The sequence below is a fragment of the Phodopus roborovskii genome, unplaced genomic scaffold (assembly GCF_943737965.1).
Source record: "Phodopus roborovskii unplaced genomic scaffold, PHOROB, whole genome shotgun sequence".
Taxonomy (NCBI): Eukaryota; Metazoa; Chordata; class Mammalia; order Rodentia; family Cricetidae; genus Phodopus; species Phodopus roborovskii.
In genome coordinates, this window is record NW_026126516.1 from 2,254,945 (window position 1) to 2,275,822 (window position 20,878).

General features: G+C 51.6%; 1 protein-coding gene across 1 annotated transcript in view; it reads right to left on the reverse strand.

Moving 5' to 3' along the window:
* Window positions 1-20,878, reverse strand: part of Ccdc88c (coiled-coil domain containing 88C) — a 115,513-nt gene that overhangs the window by 62,763 nt on the left and 31,872 nt on the right. Inside the window, exon 4 of the mRNA XM_051196472.1 lies at window positions 4,883-4,952. Within this exon, the coding sequence (XP_051052429.1) occupies window positions 4,883-4,952 (70 nt within the window). The remainder of the gene's footprint in view (window positions 1-4,882; window positions 4,953-20,878) is intronic.

Here is a 20,878-nt window from a genome sequence, read left to right on the forward strand (position 1 = left end):
CCCAAGAGAAATTGCTAAGAGATTTAAGAGATGGAGCCTAATGGGAGGCCTAAAATTATGTCACCGGGGCATGCCATGACCTGGTCATTTCTTCCTCAGCTTCCTGGTCCTAATGTGGGCAGCTTTGTTGCGACATAATCTTCAAGGCCCCCAAAATAACCAAGTTATAGACTGAAAACAACAAGATCCAAAATAGACCATCCCCCTGTAGAAGTGACCGTCTCGAGTAATAGTTCCATGACAGGAAGCAGGCACAACTTGCCTTCTCTACTAAGAGTTTAAGAGTTCATCAAAGCCTTGCCCAAATACCACCTCGCCTTGCCCAAATACCACCTCCCCCAGAGGCCCCCCTGACTTGCTTGGGTAGAATTAATTATCGGCACACAGAAGCATGCTGGGATACTCATCATTATGGATTCTCCTCTATCGCCTCTCTGTTCAATATACACTGGGGGCTTTTCTATGGCTCCAGGGCCCGTGGACCCAGTACAGTCAGCAGCTGAACAGCAAATGCTAAAGAGCAGGTTTGGGCTGAGCTCCTTCTGCAGGGCTCCAGCCAAGGGCCAGTCAGCCAGGATGAAAAAAGACACAAGGGCATTTGGGTCATTTGCGGAGGGTCAGAAACCAGGCCTCTGGCTTCCTTAACCAGAGCAGCAGACATCACAAGGTCCTACACTTGGCAAAGGAGGAAAGATACATATGGAATGCTCTGAGCCCTCCAAGTGTTCTGTTCCACTGCTGGAGACCCATCTTCAATTGCCATGCAAGGAACACTTGGGACCAACAGCTGGACCACTGACAGCTGTATGCACAGACAGGTCCCTGCAGAGTACACATAAGGGGTCACAACCCCTCCCAGGCCCCCTTCCCCAGGAATCTGAATTGGCATTTAGAATGAGACTAGGAATGGTGGGGGCCGGTCCTGTTTGGGACCTATGGCCGACTACTCACAAAGGTAACCATCTGCATAATGAATGGATTTACACCTGTTTACCAGGAGACCTTTGTGCTGCATTTCTCTCTCTGAACAGGGCCTGTGCACCTCTACAGCTCCTCCCCTTCTACTCTAGCTAATGCAGACATGATCAGCGATTTAAGACTACATAAACTACCACTGCGCTTGGATACAAGCCTTGGAAGGAAACGGTCCCTTCCAGACCGTTCTATGCTACATCAGATAAATTAATGTGCTAACACTCTGGCTTCTTGTCAGACGAATCCTCTCTCTCTCTCTCTCTCTCTCTCTCTCTCTCTCTCTCTCTCTCTCTCTCTCTCTGTGTGTGTGTGTGTGTGCGCGCGCGCGCGTGTGCGTGTGCGCGTGGCACAGTGACAGGCACAGTTGCTGAGAAACTGGAAGTGTCACATACACGACTCCACCTCATCGTACCGTCAGAGCTGGTGCGGGCCCTTGATCTTCACAAGGTTTCTACAGAGCACTCCCACCAACAAACCAAACAAATGGGCTCCATGGCTATGCAGCTGGGAAGATAGTGTGGCTCTCTCTGCGGGCCATCTCTGGCCTAAGGAAGACACAGCTGTTACGAAGCAGGGATTAAACATCACCTGAATGACCTTTTTTATGTATCCAAGTCTGTGGTTAAACAGCTGTGGGAAGCTGGGCTTAAAGAAGCAGCCTGTGGGGAGGCAGAAGAGATGGGGCAGGCCTCCAGCACACAGGCTGCGGCTGAGTTTGCGGAGCACGGATTTCACGCCAGACCCTGCTCTCGGCACTCAGATAAGATAGACTACCCACTCAAAGGAGCTAGGACGGGATAATTGGGACAAGGAGGCCAGGAGGGCCTTGCTGGGGAAGCTCAACAAGCAAGGACTGGACAGGGGCTGCCCCCACGGGTGCCTGAGAAAGGAGCCTAGCAGGGAAGAGAAGAGCGGATGGTGGCGCCAGCAGGGAATGTCACAGGGATTTCACGCTATTTGGAGCCAGAGACCTTGTTCCACTGCGGTACGTGCGCCAACAACACAAAACTAACCTCAAACAGCACAATGCTATGATGAGCAGTGTGGTGTGAGCCTCTGCCAAAAGAAGCTGAAGTGTGCCCTCACTAGATGCAGGCAGGAGAGCGCAGGAATGAGTGGGAAAAGCGAGTCTCTCTACCCAGGGGCAGCCACACAATTCTTACGCACACATATTTTAAAGTTTAAAACTGAAAATAGGATTCCGTAAATAACGTCTGGGATCTGAGTTTGCATCTTCCTCCTGGTGGATGACTCCTGCCACGCCCTCTGACTCTCAGACCCCCTCAAGAGGGGAGGCCACCTCAGCCCTCAGAGGCAGGCTGCTGAGCTTAGGCGTGGGTGCCGTTCTTTGCCTTAATGTCCCACGTTCAGTGTCGCCTCATCTCTTCTCCTTAGAACTGGAACCAGAACTTCTGAACCGGGCGAGCACTGACTCTGTGTCACGGTGGGGGCCCGGGACCACTCACCTGCTGACACACACTGAGAAGCGGCTACGAGACAGACTGGGGAGAGGGTTACACAATTCTGTACACTTGCTGATGCAAACTAGACACTTGAAACTGGAGGAACTCGACGGTATGCAAATAAACCCGGGTTTTGGTTTTGGTTCTAAATCAGGGCCGATGAGATGGCTCGGCAGGTAAAGGCATTTAGCTCCAAGCCTGAGGACCCAAGTTTGATCCCTGGGATCTATATGTGGAAAGGATCCCTGCAAATACTCCTCTCACATCCATGTGCACGCCCACGCGTGACACATGTGCCTGGGCCCCAACCCAATAAATACATAAGTAATGTGATTTAAAAAGAATCTACTTTGGGGGCTGGAGAGAGGGCTCAGTGGTTAAAAGCACTAGCTGTTCTTCCAGAGGGTCCGGGTTCAATTCCCAGCACCCACACGGCAGCTCAGCTCACAACTGTCTATAACCCCAGTTCCATCCATGTGATCTGGCAGGGAAAAAAAAAAAAGGAATCTGCTTTCTGTGGGTGTTCTGGTTTGGTGCAACACGGGAACGAGAATTTGTTTTCCCTGACATGGACAGTCTGCCTCTGATAGGGGAGAGAGACTCCGAGGAAGAGAGAGAGAAGGTTCCAGGTTTGGGGGCAGCAGAAAGATGAGGCAGGGGCATAGCTCACAGGGTGGGTGGGCAGGGCAAGGAGGATATACTTATTACGTTGACCCAGTGACATTTTCCACAGCACCATGTTCCCACTCTGTGATCCAAAAAGGCTGAATACTGGCAATTGCCGAGCTGGGGTGTGCACTACAGAGAGCCTGAGCTGCCAATCAGCCTAGTGACAAGGGCGTGCGCATAAATAAATTCCTCGCCTATAAATGGGATGACACCTACACACCCCGGGAGCACGCTGTCATTTCCATACTCTAAAGCGCATTCAAAGGCTGGTACAGGAGCAAGTGTTCTGCTCTCCAGCTCTTCCGCTGCCCTCAAAGCACACAGAACGGCAGCCCCTGCTGGCAGAGCCAACCTTACGAGGTATCTCCTGGTTAACACCAGCCCCTCATCAACACGGTTCTCAGCCAAGCGACCCCACATCCCCAGCATCACCATACAGGTCTCCAAGGACCCAACCTTCCCTGGGGCTCTGGCAGGGGTGGCTGGACGCTCTGCAGGTGGCATTTTCCGCCTCCTCTTGGAGGGTCACAAGATGAATCCAGAGCCAGGGTTTGGAGAACCAAATGTTCCTGTTGCTGATGATTGGGATGGGATGGGGAGGGTTCTCACGGGCAGGAGCCACCAAGCAACCTGGTGGACAAGGAAGGGCCACCACGTCATGCTGGTGATGAATGCTCGCGGGCCAGTGCCAAACATGTTTCTTTTTCGGTGTACCTGCTCCCCAAAAAGTAGACATATTGCCAGCTGGAGCCCGGAAAGAATGTCCTACCTACTTCTACTGTACAAGAATGCCTCTGCTGATACTCCCAAGGTCATGCCATCGAGCACACTGCTCTTTTAGAAGTCATGTCCCTTGGCTGGTCACTGGGTTTACTTTTCCTCTAGTCTCACAGCAACTTAAGGACTGTTCCAGTCAGGAGAAAGGACAGCTAGACCCCAGGGAGGTGAGGCCAAGAAGCAGCCCAGAGTGATGCTCCCTCTGTAAAAACTGCTAGCTCTCAGGACCCCGGCCTCAGCCCATCATGCAGGCTGCACCCTTGTGTGTCCTGACACCTCATTCACCCACTCCGGAGTCCCAACAACTAAAGAACAAGGAGGAGCTGCACGAGGAGCTCTGACCCCAGAGCGCATTCTGGGTGCTGCAGTGAAGGGGAGGTCACAAGGTGAAGGGGATCACTCCGCCACCATTCCATATCACCCGGAATTACCTGCGTGGAGGAAGGCAGCTGTGCCATGACACCTAGAAGGTGTCAGGATCTGCCACTTTATAGACTTACTGCCTAAGACCAGAGGACCTTCGAACCCCTGCCCACCAGGTGCGCTCAGTCCAGGGAGGGATATGGGACAGGGGAACATGCACGGAACACATACAAACATCACAGGATCCCCGAGGACAGACACTGGCCCCCAGAATGGTGCTTGCTTTCCAATCTAGGGACGCATCCACCACAATGGACTGGTCACATTTACAGAAGTAGAGCCTGCAGAGCCCCTCACAATCCAGACTCCAAAAGTCAGTCCCCAGTTCTCAAAAAGAACAAAGCCTGTCTCCCATGCACATCTGAGGACCAGAGAGGGATTCGCTCTCTAAGGGAAGAAACGCATGCTTAGTCTAAAGCCTTGGGACAGTAAGCCACTCTTCAGAGCTCACCAAAACCATCACGTGTGTCACTGAGCTGGCTCCAAGCTGGCAGCCAGAGCTGTGGCTAACAGCTGTCCAAACTGATGGCATCGCCCAGCACTACAGGAGGCGGGGGTGGGACGCTTGCACTCACCAGACAGTGGGTCTTTGCCAATCATCAAAACATTGGGCAGATTCATTACGATCAGCTGCTGGAGAACTTCCTACAGAGACAAAGAGAAAGACACCGTTAAAGGACAGGAGACTAGAGCAAAGAGCCAGTAGGTAAATAACAGCTAATCAAGTCCCCCGAGAAGCCCACAGCCACTACATGGCAACTGTGAAGGCCCCAAATGGTAAGTGAAACCATTCAACGCAGAGTGCAATCATGCTGTGTTGCTCATCAAGTGAAAATGGCAGCTGCATATGCAGAAACTGGCACAGAGAGAGATGACACGATTAAGCTTCTTCTTTGTTTGTTTTTTTGTTGTTGTTTTTTTTTTCCCCCACAGGGAGTTTCTCTGTAGACCAGGCTGGCCTTGAACTCACAGAGATCGGCCTGGCTCTGCCTCCCAGTGCTGGGATTAAAGGCATGTGCCACTAGCGCTCAGCTGGGTTAAGCTTCTTTTTAAAAGCTATACTGAATTGTTGTTGTCAGCATAGACGTGCAGTTAAAACAGGGAACAAACAATGGAAATGCTACCAAGCCCTCCTAACCTGAGGACTGAGGATCTGAGCGGAGGGGGCTTTGAGGCAAGTTCTAGAAGAGGAAATTTTCTTTTCTTTTCACAGGGTGACCTTCTAGAAGAGGAAAATGTCTGGCTGTTCAGCCCAGGCAGAGAAGGTGGCCTGGGGACAGCTGCCTCCTGACCCTCACACAAAGGCCCCAGAGAGAAGGTGGGGCACGGCCATGGCCATCGGTCACATCTCTCAGGAGGCGTGCTCTGGTCAGTGGTGGCAGGACCCCCACACTGCCCTGGTCATTCCCGAGGCTGGGCAGGTCCAGTCTTCTCCCTGTTTAGAGCTGCTTCTCACAAATCCCCCGAAGAAAAACGCAACCTGGGGCTGGGGAGAGGTCTCAGCAGGTAAAGTCGTCTGCTGTGCGGGCATGCAAACCTGAGTCTGGAGCCCCAGTGCTCATGGTGAGAAACGGAGGCTGGCAGAAAGGATATTACCACAATGGGGGCCGGGTGCGCATGCGGAGCAGAAGGGGCAATGACAGGTGGATCTCCTGAGATCACTGGCCAGCCCAGTAGTGACCTCCAGATTCAGTGAGGCTCTGACCAAACAAAAACCAACAGGTGCAGAGTCCATGTGCATGTATGGGGTGGACACACATGCGCACACACATACAGACACAAATGCACACACACAGACAGACACATGTACACACATGCACACACACAGGAAAAGGAAATTCACGTTTTATGAAGACTGGTAGAAAGGAGTGGGTGGCACAGCCCCATGCCCTCGAAAAGGTTGCTCCTGAGAAGCAGCCTGAGTGGAATTTCTCTGCTGCATGGAGTGGGAGGCAGGGGCTTTGTTCAGCAATCTTCCCCCTGGCATTCGAGAAACAAGCTCAGTACCTAGCGGGCTAGTCTCACAGCTGAGCACCTCAAGACCATCAGGTGAGACACCTGACAGGGGGAACTATCTAATACCGGCTCTCTCAAGTCACCCTGCCAGCCACAGCTGTCGTCTCAAACGTGCCTTAGGTGGCAACACACAAAACTCTCTCAGTACACGTCCAAACAGCACACCTGGAAAGCGGAGTTCTTGGGCCAGCATGACCATCCTCTTAGGCAGTGACCTTCCTGGGGTCCCAGCATCAGGCGACCATGGAAGAACAAGACCATCCTCGACAACCACCTGTACTCTGAGTCCTGGTGACTTCCCTGCTACCTTGTTCAAATCTCTGAACCTCCAAGCATCCTTCCGTAAGTAAGCATAGAAAATAATGTGTGCCTCACCATTTTCAAGGCAACCTGTCAAATCCCCAAGAAGCTTTACTTTCTGGCCAACACTAAGCAAAATATCATTACAAAGTACTGTTAGGAAAACTGTCTTTTGAAACAGGAAGCTTAGTGTCATTTAATCAGGACTTCCTAATTTTCCTTAAGAAAAGCATTCCTCATGCAATGAAGAAAAGCGTTTTACATCACAGTGGTGCACACCAATAATTTCAACATACAAAAGGATGAGGCATGAGGACCTGCCTGGAGTTCCAGACCAGCCTGTGCCATACTGCAAGGCCCTACCTGAAACAGGCTTTTAAATAGGCAGTGATGGCACACGACTTTAATCCCAGCCCTTGGGAGGCAGAGGCAGGCGGATCTCTGAGTTTGAGACCAGCCTGGTCTACGAGAGCTAGATCCAGGACAGCCTCCAAAGCCACAGAGAAACCTTGTCTCGAAAAAAACAAAACAAAAATAAACAAACAAATAAAAGGTGTTCTTTTGTAAAACCCCAGGAGTCTCCTAAAACTAATCCAATGGGGAAAATGCTGAAGGGCCATTAACCAGTGCCACTAAAGGACCACCCATAACATCCCAGCAAAAGCAGGCTCAAAGGTTAGCACAGTCACTAACATGTAATTTGAAACACACAGCAATCCCAATTTTTCCAGAAGCCCACTTTAAAAAGGTTAGTAGAAGTGGAAATATTTTCATACTTTTAAGTCAGTGTATCTAAATGTAATCACTTAAAACATCAAGATAAAAAATTATTACTGAGTCATTTTACATTCCTTTTCATAGGATCTTTGAAATCAGGGGTATATTTTACACTTAGATCACTCCCTAATTCTTATGCAATTTAGAAGAACTTGAATTGTACATAGATTTCATAAGTTTTACAGCCGAACAAGTAGTCTACAATTCCCTAGTTGTTCCAAATGCACTTAAAGGAATACCTTTTTTTTTATTATTCAAATTAATTAAAATAATAATTTGTATCCCCAGACATACCATCCACATCTCAAGGCTCTGACAGCCATGGATGGCTACAGGATACCCACAACGGGTGACAAGGTACTCGGTGGCCCATGAGTTCCCTTGCACCTTTGACCTCCCCCAACAAAAGTCCAGCAAATGTGTTGAGGCTCCCACAGCAATGGAGCCTCCCTTCAGGCCAGGCCCTCAGCCTAGTGGGGACGTGAGCAGGGTGCAGACGAGAGGCCCCTCTGCCTGGCACTCAGAACAGAAAGCCACTGTGAAATGGCTGCCGCAGTCTGCTTGGGACACCTGGTTCCACCCAGGCTGGCTGCAAGGAGCAGGGCTGGCTGATGCTGGAGTGTAGCCCAGTGCTAAGCTTCCACAGTCTCCCAGACCCAGCCACCCCCAAAACACCACAGCTGCATCCTGATGTGGGGATGGGGGGGCATGCCTCGACAAACTGACCTTCCAGAGAGCCCCTGTCCCACTCCCCATGCAGAGGGGTGGGTAAGATTTTGTGCCCTCCCTACTGCACTTCAGATCTGCAGTCAGAGCCTCACATAAAAGGCCGTGGAAACCCCAGATTTTCCTTCTTATAAATGAAAGTGGACTAAATCCAATGCTGGGATGAACTGGCAGTTAACTGCTTGAAACAATCCCCCAAATCTGGGTCAGAGGAGGGTTTGTTTACATCCTGCAGAGGCAGCCTGAGCCCCAGGGAGGAAGCAGGCAGGAGACTACTTAATACTGTAATATTGTAATATTTCTGCCATTCTTATCTGGGCTTCAAATCCAAATACAGGATCTCATCAATTGCTCAAGACCAAGGGAAGCAGCCAAAACCCTCTCAAGGACCGCCTGTCACACCATCTTTGATGGGCCTCGGGGTATCACCTGTGCCTGTACTACAAACAAGCCAGAAACACGCCTCTCTGGATTTTGACCCTGTCAGAAGGGACAAGGTGGCTAGTCAGTGGTTTACAACAGTCCCCAGGAGAGTTAAGAATATACTAGGCATGGTGGCTTGGGTCTATAATCCCCAGTACTTAGGAGCTGAGGCAGGAAAACTGCCATGAGTCTAAGGCCAACCTAGGCTACACAGTGAGATCCTGCCTAAAACAAACAGCTCCCAACACTGAACCAAAGAGCAAGTTGAAGCAGACAGAGGTGGTGCACACCTTTGATCCCAGCACTCAGGAGACAGAGTCAGGCAGATCTCTGAGTTCAAGGCCAGCATGGGCTATAGAAGCAAGTTCCAGGGCAGCCAGGGCTATACAAACCCTGTCTTGAAAAAACAAACCAGTTGAATGGACATCTAATGAGCGGCTTCTGTTAGATGCTTGTTTAAGAGATAGGTGAAAGCCTTAAGAGAGACTGTTCTATACTACAGTGACCACAATTTCACCAAGTTTCCCCAGCATTTTCTAAAGATTCCACAATACATCACTTTGAAGTAATCTAACCCTCAATGTGTAGCTTCTCGTGCAGAAAACCAGGCATTCATTTACCAGGCATTTGAGCTATGCACATGAAAGGAGAAGAGAACTACCCACTATCCACCCTTCCTGAGAATACACGTGCACTGACATACAGAACATGTGAGGTCCTTGGTCTGAGTTCCAGCTCTAGACGAGGAAAACAATAGCAACTAAGGAGTCACAGGATGAAATGCACTGCCAACAAAAAACTACCATGGCGCCTCAAGCCTCAGTTAGGGAGAGCAGAGGCGGGCCAGGACAGGAGAGCCCCAGGTCCTGGAGAATAGGGGTCCTTGAAACCAGAAATGCAAATGCGGGAGGTGGAGAATCTAGGGGGAAATCCCAGGATACAGGCAGCTCGGAGGCTGTGGGCAGAGAGCCCCAGAAGAGCAGATGCCCTGGCAGAGACAAGGCAGGAGTCTCACTGTAAAGTTTCAAGAGCAAGCTAGGCCTATCAGTCTTCGCCACGCATTTGAAGAAGAGTCTTTCTCTGCACAGGTGGGAGAAATGTAAGGTTCTGGAAGAGGCGGGACAGCATCAGGCCAGGCATGGTGGCTCTTGTCTGAAACCCCAGAACTCAGGAAACAGAGACAGAAATCACCACAAACTCAAGGCCAGCCTGGGATATACAGTAAAACCAAGTCTTAATGGGTGGAGGTGGTGCCTGCCTTTAATTCCAGCACTCGGGATTCAGAGGCAGGGGGATCTCTGTGAGTTCAAGGCCAGTCTGGTCTACAGAGCCAGTGCCAGGACAGTCAGGCTACACAGAGAAACCCTGTCTCGAAAAACCAAAATAAAATAAAATGAATAAGTCTCAAGAAACCAAAAACCAAGCCAGGTGTGGTGGTGCACACCTAAAATCTCAGCATTTGGGAGGTTGAGGCAGGAAGATCACTGTAAACTTAAAGCCAGCTTGGAATTCACAAGTGAGTTTCAGGCCAGCCTAGGCTATAAATAAGACTGTCTCTCAGAAACAAAATGAGGAGAGGGATCAGGATAAAGCTACTTTTATGTGCATATGTGGGGGAGGCTAGTGTGGGGTTGCTAGATCAAGAACAATGATTCTAGCCAGGGCTTGGTGGTGACACCTTTAACTTCAGCACTCAGGAGGTAGAGGCAGGTGGATCTCTCAGAGTTTGAGGCCAGCCTGGCCTACAGAACAAGCTCCAGGCCAACCAATAGTGAGATTCTTGTCTCCAAAAATCAAACAAACAAATAACAATGATTTTTGTGAGAAACTGACAGAACAGCCCACATCCACCATTATCACCAGAGTAAGCATTTTTACAAAAATGTGTATGGGTGTTTTGCCTGCATATATGTATGTGCGCCACATGCATGCCTGGTAACCATGGAGGCCAAAAGAGGGTATCAAATCCCCTGGAACTGGAGTTAGAGATGGCTGTGAACCACCACAGACTGTGTTCACAAAGGAACTTGGAGTCCCCTGAAAGAGTCAATGCTCTTAATGGCTGAGCCATCTCTCCAGTACCCTGAAAATGAATCTTACAGGTTGGACAATTTGTCCAGAAAGAAAAATAAGAGCTGCTGAGGCTAAGGGCATTCTTTGGTTGAGAGCCCACTGTCTGTAAGAGTTGGCACAGCAGACGTAAATTCTGAATCCAGATCCCAAAAAGTTAAACCCCCTTTACAGGCAGCAGGAGGAAAGTGATGCTCTCGGTTGCCAAGGAGATGGGGATGGTCCATATAGCAAAACAGGAGCTTTCCACAGAGGCAAAACACCACCATAAAAAATGTTCATGTGACCTACCCAGACTGTCAATCACAGTCAAGACTAAAAGGCAGGACCACGTATGCCATCAGCTTTGTGTGAGCAGCTCACACACCCTTCAGGTCTAGTCTGGGTTCACACACTCAGAGGGCACACACAGCAGACCTGCCTGTGACTGAGGATGGCAAGTCGGCAATCAGCCACAGCACAGCAAGAGGAGTGCTGTCAAGGGCTCCCGGGTGGCAGAGGGCTTCTGGCCGGGGCTGTGGAGGATGCTCAGGAGCCTGAGAGGTAGAGGACCAGGCTGAGAAACAGCCCGCTGTCACAGGTGAGATCAAGCCCCAAGCAGTACATTAAAAGATACACAATCTGTTCACCCACTGAGATGCCCTTCCACAGGAAGCACCCCCCCTCCCCCAACACCGTCCAGGGCCCTCTCAGCTCCCATACTGCAGCCAAAACACCAGTGCCCACGATTATATGCAAATCTCTCTCTCTCTCTCTCTCTCTCTCTCTCTAAATTTATTCATCTGCCATTTCCATGACACATCCACATTTTACTTGTCAATCAGCTCCCCACTCAGGCATCAAAAAGCCTTATTAAATAGTGGCAGTTGGGAAAAGTGAATCAGAAAATATTCCTAAAGACTTGCATTAAGGCTTCTTTACAAAGCCTCTTTTGTGTAGGTATCTTCTCTCTCTCCCATACTGATGAGAAACCAAAGCCCGAAAACCAAATGCTTCCCCTCTGCAGAGTTATCTCCCAGGCCTTCAAGCCTGGCACGCTCTCATCTCACACCGTTTCCTTAAGAGTCACAGCTTGCAGCTGTGAGCAAAAGATGAACTATCTCAAAGTGGGAAGACAAAAAAAGGAATAGTTCAGAAAGTTTCATAATTTTCCATGAAAATGTCTATTAAGTGGAACCCTGAGTACAAACGCAGAAGAGAACATTCCAGAATGAACCTGTGATGCGGGCTTGAACACGATGTGCTTTCTAAACTGTAAAGTCCCAAGTGTGATCATCTTAGCAGCAAGCTAAGCAAAACAAGGATTACTCCTCAATTCCCCAAGTACAGTGGTGACGGGAGGCCCAAGGGAAAGGCTTCACTGGTGTCAGAGGTCTACAAACACCCTCAGGGTTCCAGCTGGAAACTTCTCTAGGAACTGCGGGGCACCAGCTCCACCCAGTGTGGCAGGACCAGAGCCCCTCGGAGACCCTGAAGTTGGGAGGAATATGGATGGCATGGGTCATTTGTGGCCTGATACTTGTGACACCAATTCGCATTCCTCAGCTTGCTACATCTCAAAATCTCTCACCTGGATTTGGCCATGGGAGTTCCCAGAACACACCTCAACAAAACCATCCAAAGCAAAAGCTGCCCTTCCAGCATGGCTCCTGCACCTCACCGATCACCTCACGATCCTTACTAGAAGTACCCAGCCATAGACAGGTTCCTGTCCCTCTTTCCTCCCATCGCTCATTCCTACGTGGTGTCCAGGACACACAGTCCGTGGGACCTGTTGAGTAGTGCTGCTCAGGGGCTTCAAGGCAGGAACCAGAATGGAGCAAGTCTGCGCGAGCCTATCCCGCACCAGTCTCCCTGTGGCCCAAACCAGGGCATCTCCTGCTGCTGACACCTGCTTCATACCTTCACTATAGAGGCGTGACGTTTCCAGCCTGCCACTTCAGCCCGGGTCAGCATGCCTCCCACACTGCAACCCGAGAGGGCAACAGAGATTTGACCCCAAAATCGTGAGCCACAGAGAGCTTTTGGGGACTGTTACCGCCAGAACCACAATTTTCTAATTTAACGGCAGTGAAGGAACATAAAATGGTGATTTATCCATGACACCTGCTCAAAGCACGACCCAGGGGACCAGGAGCTTGTAATTCCATCTGCACAGGGGCCTCCGGCCCTAACTGCTGACTGGGGCAGGAGCCCTGGTACAGTCGCTAGGTAATGAAGTGCGTTAGTGTGAAGAGGCTGCCATGGAGCGCCGCTGATAGACTCAATCCATCTGTTCCACCTCGTTTCAATTAATCCAGGGTCCCCGGGGCCTGAAACCAGCCCGGTCTGAGCAAGAATGGCAGCACAGGTTTCCCTAATTAGGCCAAGCTGTGTTCTAGGATAAGGCAATTTTAAGGCTTGTCTGGGGTTTCCAAGTCACCAGAAACCTTCCTCCAATAGAACAGAAACAAGCACCAGCCCATTCCCTATGGACAGAAAGACAGACGCATACCTCCGAGCTGACTGAAGAGGAGAACTGTGGGGGAGGAGCCCCCAGAAAAGCCAACACCCCCAGGAAGGGCAAGCCAGTGCCTCAGAGCCACACTCACTTGTAGCAGAGCAAGACCCCAGCTTCTAAGGGAGGGACAGGTGTGTGTGTGTGTGTGTGTGTGTGTGTGTGTGTGTGTACACCTCACACAGAGTATCTTCCTGCATCAGAAGCTCAGAGCTGCCTGCTCTGACAAGCCAGAAAGCGCACACCCACCAGGAAAAGCCCAAGAAACTCAAGAGCGAAGGGCCCAGAGGACATTTCAAGTAACCCAAGAAATGCCTGCCCTCCCCCTTTAAGGATCTGTGATGCTCCTGGCTGCGCTGTGGACGGCTGTCTGTGACTGTGGCTGTCTGTCTAATGCCCAGGAAGCAGGAGACGGAGGGGTGAAGGAGATTGGGGAATCCTGTATGAGGCGAGAAACCAGAGGGGACTTGGGGACCAGCTTCTCTAAGGATGTCATCAACAAGTGTAGGGGTGGCAGACCTCATCCACGCACTAAGACCCACCAACGTCAGGAGATATGGAGAATTTACTATGTTGTCAGTCTTATTGTTAACTAAGCATATGCGTGCCTGTGTGTGCCTATGGAGACAGGGGGTGTTGGATCCCCAGGAACTGGAGCAATATGTAGTTGTTAGCCACCCATTGTGGGTGCTGAGAACTGGACTTGGGTCCATTGCAAAGGCAGTGTCCATGCTTAACCACATAGCCATTTCCTCCAGCTCCAAGAATCAGAATCAAACCACAACAGCCTCATAGATTTCCTATAGAACCAGAGTAGAAAACAAATGGAGGCCTGTGCTAGGTGGTGCTCACATTAGGATCTACAAGCAGGTCCCACTGGACCCTGCCTTAGGTACACACCACAGAGCCTTCTGCCCCAGTGTCTAACAAGGGCCCACTCCGCACGAGGACTGGCCTCCTGGGAAAGGGAGGAAGACTTACACAGCTGAGATGAGAGAGTTGTCTCTTACACTCAGGACTGTCCTACCCTTTACTCACCAACACTTCCTGTTAGCTACAGGACAGCATTGCAGCACTGGAGCCAGACTTAGAGACAGGAGGGATCTGACTGCTGTCAATCAGGTCCTGGAACTCTGCGGGAAAGCACCGGAGGAGAAGAGAAGGCAAGGTTTTCTGGAAACTAGATTGTGTAATCAGTGAGCCTGGCTCCTGTCAGGGGGCCATGCAACCGGCAGGGCGGGCTAAGGCAACATGACACATGCCATCCAGGGTGCATCAAGGTGGTGGCCAGGCACGGCAGGAGTAAGAACCAGGCACTTCTCCCGGCCTCTAGTCGTGTGGGAGGCCCTAGGCTGCCTTCCTGGTAGGAACCTTCTACTCCATGTACTCCACTAACCAGAGCTCGGTGACTGAGGCACAGCCTTCCGCCGGCCCACAAGTGACACCTCTCCAACTACTGCACACACCTGGCACACTGTCTTTACCCATTGCTCTTCATTCTTGGGGTACAGGTCAGGGCAAGAGCAGCAGAAGTGGCCAGGAGCCTCCTGCTGCAGATGGCAGCCCACGTCGCGCAGCCTGCCAGGCCCTGGGGTGGGGACAGCACACAAGTCTACCACCACACACACACACACACACACACACACACACACACACACACACCAGGGCAAGCTTAGGCCTTGCCATACATATGAGGTCCCTGGGACAAAGGCCACCAACCAATACCGTGTGGCTAGCAGTTCCCCCACTCCAACACCCCAGGGCATGCATGTAGAAGGCAGAGGGGAATCTAGCAGAAAGACCACATATGTGACACATGTGGTTTATTTAATGCCTTCCTCTCTGTTTTCCAGGTGCCTGCTTGGTGTCACATGTGCACCTGTTTGGAGATTGTGGACCAAAACAAACACCACAAACCCTGCAGAGAAGGGACAGGACGGCCCGAGTGTGTGTATGGGCCTGGTCTCCGAGCCCAGGCTGGGAGGAGGCCGTTCCTCCAGCAAGCCCAGCACCCTAACAGAGACAGCTGCTGAGCAGGGGGTCCTGCTAGGCTCTGCATAGTTGCAGAAGAAGCCTAGTCCCCGGTGTGGCCACACCGAAGATGGTGAGACCTTTAAAAGCCAAGGCTGAATGGGAGATGACATGGGAGGTGACTAGGTGGTTCTCAGAGGACCCCAAATCTCACTTGCTCTCTGCCCCCTCATGTGATCTCTTCTGCACCCACTCCTGCCTTTATGAGACCCCCCTGCCATTAGGCCTCCAAAACGGCTGCCTGGTCTTTGGCTCTCAGCCCCACAAGCCCTGAGCTAAATAAACCTCTTCATAAATTACGCACCTCAGATGCCTCGGCACACAGCAGTTACACTACAGGCTCCAAGAGGGAGCTGGTCCCTAGGAGAAACGACAAAGAACAGGAAGCAGGTGCCAACCGAGCTGTGCAGGTATGTGCGTTGCCCGGGTCTGCGGCAGGGGAGATGGGGCAGATGCTAAACCACCTCTGTCCTCCAACCCCAAGGCTGCTGTGGTACATTCTCCTCCAGATTCCCAGTGTGATAACCGAGACAACGGAGAACCGGAAGGGCACAGAGCCACTGTTCAGGGAGTGACTTACCAGCGAGTGCCCATCTGTGAATGCCTGCCAGACAAGCAAGTGTTCTCCATAACCCACAGGCCACCAAGCTCAGTACCTGGCATACAATACGGCCCCCAGTCAGTGCCGGCTAAACCAGAAGCCACACCGGTGCCCTTGGGACTTGCCAGGTGTCATTCCCACCATACTTAAGGGCCGTGGATGTTCCCTCCTTCCAACACTGACTCAGAAGAGCTTGGCTGTAATGAAGACCCAAGGTCATAGCCCCAGAAAGTGGAGGCCTTGGAGACATACAGACCATAGCCACTTTTTCGTAGGGAGAGGGGCTGTCACCTCCACTCTAGAAGCTTCAAAAACAAATGCTCTCATAGCCCTCCCCCTCTCTATACCAGGAACAGGAAGAAATAAGGGCTGAGCAGGGTCATCTACTGGGACTTTCTTCTCTCTCCTTTCTCCAACTGAGGAGGAAACACACACACACACACACACACACACACCTCCACCTATAACAAGGGTAGTTTTGGCTCCCCAGGCCTAGTGGGGACACCCCAGAGAACTGAGGATCATGGTCTGGGCTCAGTGGGGGAGGGGCAGCAATGGATGAGCATAGCCTGCTATACTCAGTCTGTGCCAGGGAGAAAGAAAGGCAAAGGGTGCAGAGAGAGAGAAACAGAGTGGATGGAGCAGTCCCCAGCAGTCCCCTCACTGCCCCTTCCTGTGGCCAAACTCTGTAAATCAGCCACCTTCCGTGGAGATAGGAGTCCATAGCAAGAAATGACCCTTCACCTAGATAGCAAGGAACCGCCATCATTAAGAATATACTCTCTAGCAGGAAACTGGGGAAGACAGCTTGGGACAGAGCTAACAACAGGGGTAGGAAGTAGGGTGGGTGGGTGGGTGGGTGGGTGGGTGTGTGTGTGTGTGTGTGTGTGTGTGTGTGTGTGTGTGTGTGTGTAGAAACCAGTTTCACCAGTAATAGCTTGGCAGGAAGTGAAATCTCAACAGATGTTATAGGCTGTAGAGCTGCCATCCTGGTTCGGGGTGGGGTGAAGGTTTGTGATGGCTCCACAGACAGTGGCCACCCATCGCTTGATACAACCTGCTACATCCTGTGATACCCACCTACGGTGCCTGCCCCTAACCCCAATCTTCCTAATTCCTCCTATGTCCCCTGCACAGGTTACCAAGAAGGCCATGTCTCAAGTGCTACTCCCTGAGAGACACCTACCAAGTGCTGGCTGATCAGGGCTGGCCAAAAGGAAGGCTGATCTTAATGTGAACAGAGGTCAGAGGACCTCAACACACACTGCCCATCTCCAGTGCAAGGGATATTTTATTTTGAACAGTCACAAATCAAAGGGCCTAAAAAGCCAGTAACTGACCAGATATTGCATTGCCTCATTTAGTCCTAAATTAGGCAGGTGGATCAAGACACGCCCATATAATCCCAGCACCAGTGGGCAGAGGCAGGTGTAGCTCTGTAAATTTGAGGTCATTCAGGTCTACATAGGGAGTTCCACACCAACGGGTGACATATAGTTAGACAATGTCTCAAAAAAGGGAAAAAAAAATCCACTCTGCACAGATCCCCCTGACAGCTCAGGGCTTGGGGAGGCGGTATTGTGGAATAAGAGAGAGGTCCACTTACATCTTGGGTATCTGGGCCTTGGACGACAGGAGGATTGAACAGGACAGGAGTGCAATGTGGGGTGTGAGCCAGGTAGCCATGCAGAATAAGCGCTCCAGGCAAAGGGGGAGACCAATGGGAAGGGCTCAGACAGAAGATATTTCTGGAAGTCTAACTACATCTGCCTTGGGCTCCTACGGTCAGATACCTTACGCTGAGGAGCAAAGACCCCTCTCAGGTAAGCAAGGATCTCCAGGGGTTTTCTGTCTGGCTTGGGGGCTCAGGTGTCTGGCCATGTCTATCTGGAGTGTGGCATTCAGATGGATCCTGAGTGGGGCTGGAGAGACGCCTCAGCAGTGAGAAGTATTGGCTGCCCTCATAGAAGACCTGGGTTTGGTGCCCAGAACCCACAGGGCAGCTCACAACTGTCTCAACTCCATCCCAAGGAATCCACCATCCTCTTCTGGCCTCCTTGGGACTAGACGCACACGATGCATACATGCAGGCAAAACACCCGTACACAAAGAGTAAACATTTTAAATCATTAAAAAAAAAGGATTCAAAGGCCAGATCTCAACTCAGAAGCAGAATGTGCCTCAGTTGACCTAATGATGTCCGAGCCAGGAATTAAGGTGTAGTGTCACTCTCTCCACATGATCAAACGTGGCAGGTGCCTATACGCATGTGTAGTGCTGACTGCTGAGGGGATGTGGGCCAGAACGTTTTCACTGGTTACACAGCTGAGCACTGGCCTTCCTCGCTCAACCAGACTCACTTTTGCAGTCTCCTTCCTGGTTCGTGGGCTCCTAAGGGTAGCAATGGGGGCTGTTACTTCCAAGGACACAGCACTCAGGAGAGTCAATGCCATTTTCCAAATGATCTAATTCAGAGATCACAACTCCCCAGGAAGCATGTGCATCCTCTATGTGAAGAGTCTGACAGTGGATCTTACCGACAGGGACAAAAACTGTCCCCCAGCCAGACATACAAGCCAGCTGCTATTTGAGGACAAAGAGCCTTTCCCCTCCCTGCCTGTTCCCAAAGCAGGGAAGCTGTCCAGTTGTGAGCAAGGTGAGAGAGAGGCAGACAGCCAGGGCCAAAGAGTTCCTTCAAGGAGCTCAGAAAATCAGAAGAGCAGCCCCACAATCCCACGGCCAGGGAGGGAGGGCCTAGTCATTACACACTTTCTGCTTCACTGCGGCCAAACCTGCTAGGCAGAAGGAGGCAGTCTGCACCACCCCTACTATGGCGGCAAGTGGGCACCTTCCTCTGGCTGTAGCCCAGGGATGCCACGAAAAGACCCAAGAACACAAGACAACTGAGCGTCTACCGCACAAGCATCTGTGAGGCACGGGAGTGATGGCCAGCTCACTCCAGCTACACATTCTACTAGAAGTATGGGAAGATGAAGATGCAAGCTATGAGCCCTGGGACATAGCTAGTAACCCCAAGTGGGGCTGAACCTTCCAACTCTGAAGTCATGATATGCTCGGTGAAGGTAAGCAAGAACACAGTGAGCCCCCGGCCTGAAGTCCCCGGGTGTCTTCCCAGGGATCCAGAAGAGTTGGCAGAGGAGAGGTGGCCAGCCAAGCCCAATCGGTTGATGCAAATCTGGGGCTGCAAGGAAAGGCTTGGGCAAACATGCCAGGCTTCTCTGGGACACTTGCACCCCATGTTCCCAGGCCTCCCAAGTCTAAGTATTCTCTCAGGACTTCGGCTCTTCATGCCACCTGCCTCAGTCTAGTCTCCACACTGCATGGCTTTTGGAGCCCCCAAGTCTCCATTCATCTGAACTTCCATCTTCTCACAGCAGGCTAGGAGCCAGGATGTGAATGTGAATGAAACAGGCACTGATCAGCCCTCCCCACGGTGAGCTCAGCAAGGAAGGCTGCCTGCTGGGCACAGAAAAATAGAGACCTGCTTATAAAGGGAGAGGTGTCACAAGGTCAGGACCAGTCATCCGAAACCGCATCCCACTCAGAAGGCGGAGACCAAAGTAGTAAGAAAAGCAGGGCCTACTCCACCTACAGGGCAGTGCCCCCCCCCCCCATCAGCCACAGGGTAAGCCCTGTTGGCTCAGCCTCCAGCTGGCCACTCACAGTAGCCCCAGGCCTGCTGAGATGGCTAAGGGCTTTCTCCCCACTGACTGCAAAGGCTGGCCCTGCCCTGAGGTTAACATTCCAGAACTGTGACTGCTGCCCAGTCACAGAGCCAGAGGGTGAGGCTGCTGCTGGGCCTCATGAAGGCCTGCCCTAGGTGGCAACCCTACACCTACCCAGCCAAGCTACCCCCACTCCCTTTCCAAGGGTGGCTGTCATCCTGTGTCCTGTGTACGCTGAGAAGAAGTGGACCCCAAGGAGAGGGGGTAACAGAGAGGAACATAGTGCGACCCTGTCTCAAGACAAACACACACACACACACACACACACACACACACACACAAACTACCCAAATTAATTAATTGAAAAGAGCAATCTTAATAAAGCACCACCCTTGCAGCCCCACAAGCCATGCTGGTTTTCCTCTAGGGAGGAGACAGGAACGGTGGCAGAGGGCTGGCAGGGTCAGGGGAGGGGAGCCACCCGCATGCCATGCCAGTGCAGGGAGATGCTGGGCTCTTGGCACGTGGAGCTGAGTGCACTCCCCTGCGGTGCATCCCTTCCCGCCACCCCCCCCCCTGCTGCTGTGAAGACAACAGTGCATGCAAATATGATAGCCGAGCACAGGCCCTATGGTGGCAAACTGACCGATAGCCTTGTTAAAGGGAGGGCTCAGTGGGCAAGCGGGGGGGGGGGGGTCAGGAGTCAACTGAGAGAGAGCAGAAAGAGCCTAGAGCCCCTGGGGGTCCAGGCCTGGGGTGAATGTAAATGATGCTCTGGGTTCATGGCATACTCATCCAGTAGCGCTAAGAACATGGAACACATCACAGAGAAATATGCTCAACTGCGGTGATAAAACCTCGAAGGGTAGCAACTCAAGAGACTCAAATTTATGAGAAGCCAGGTGAGCCCCAGCACAGGGTGCTGTGACCCTGGGTGCTTTTGATCTCGATGTCCTTTGGGTGGAGGCTGGAGCCATGGCCATACACCCCCCCCCCCCCTGCTCTGCAGGAAGAAAAGAAAGAAGGAAGGCAGGAGGCCACATCCTCTCAGGAAGGCTTCCAGAGGACAGTGTCTATACTGCATATCTGTCACACAGCCAATGGCCTGCCTGGCCATGCAGCCACAGCAGAGCTCGAATTCTCTTGTCTCAGAGGAAGGGGTGAGCAGGCTCAGAACCACGGAGCTATCCACCACAGAAGAGGAGAAAAAGCCCGACCTCTGCTCTGTGGGGATTACCATCTCATCAGAGACCCACAGGAGCACATGTGGAAACGATTAGCAGGGGAGGCCATACATGACAAGGCACTAATTGTGTGACACAGATAGGAAACAAGTAGTTAAGGATGGGAGAAGTCACAAGCTGGCTGAGATCACAGTAGCCAGCAGGCATCGCAGAGAAGGGAGACCTGAACTGCATGGACAGGTGGCGACTGGACAGAAGCA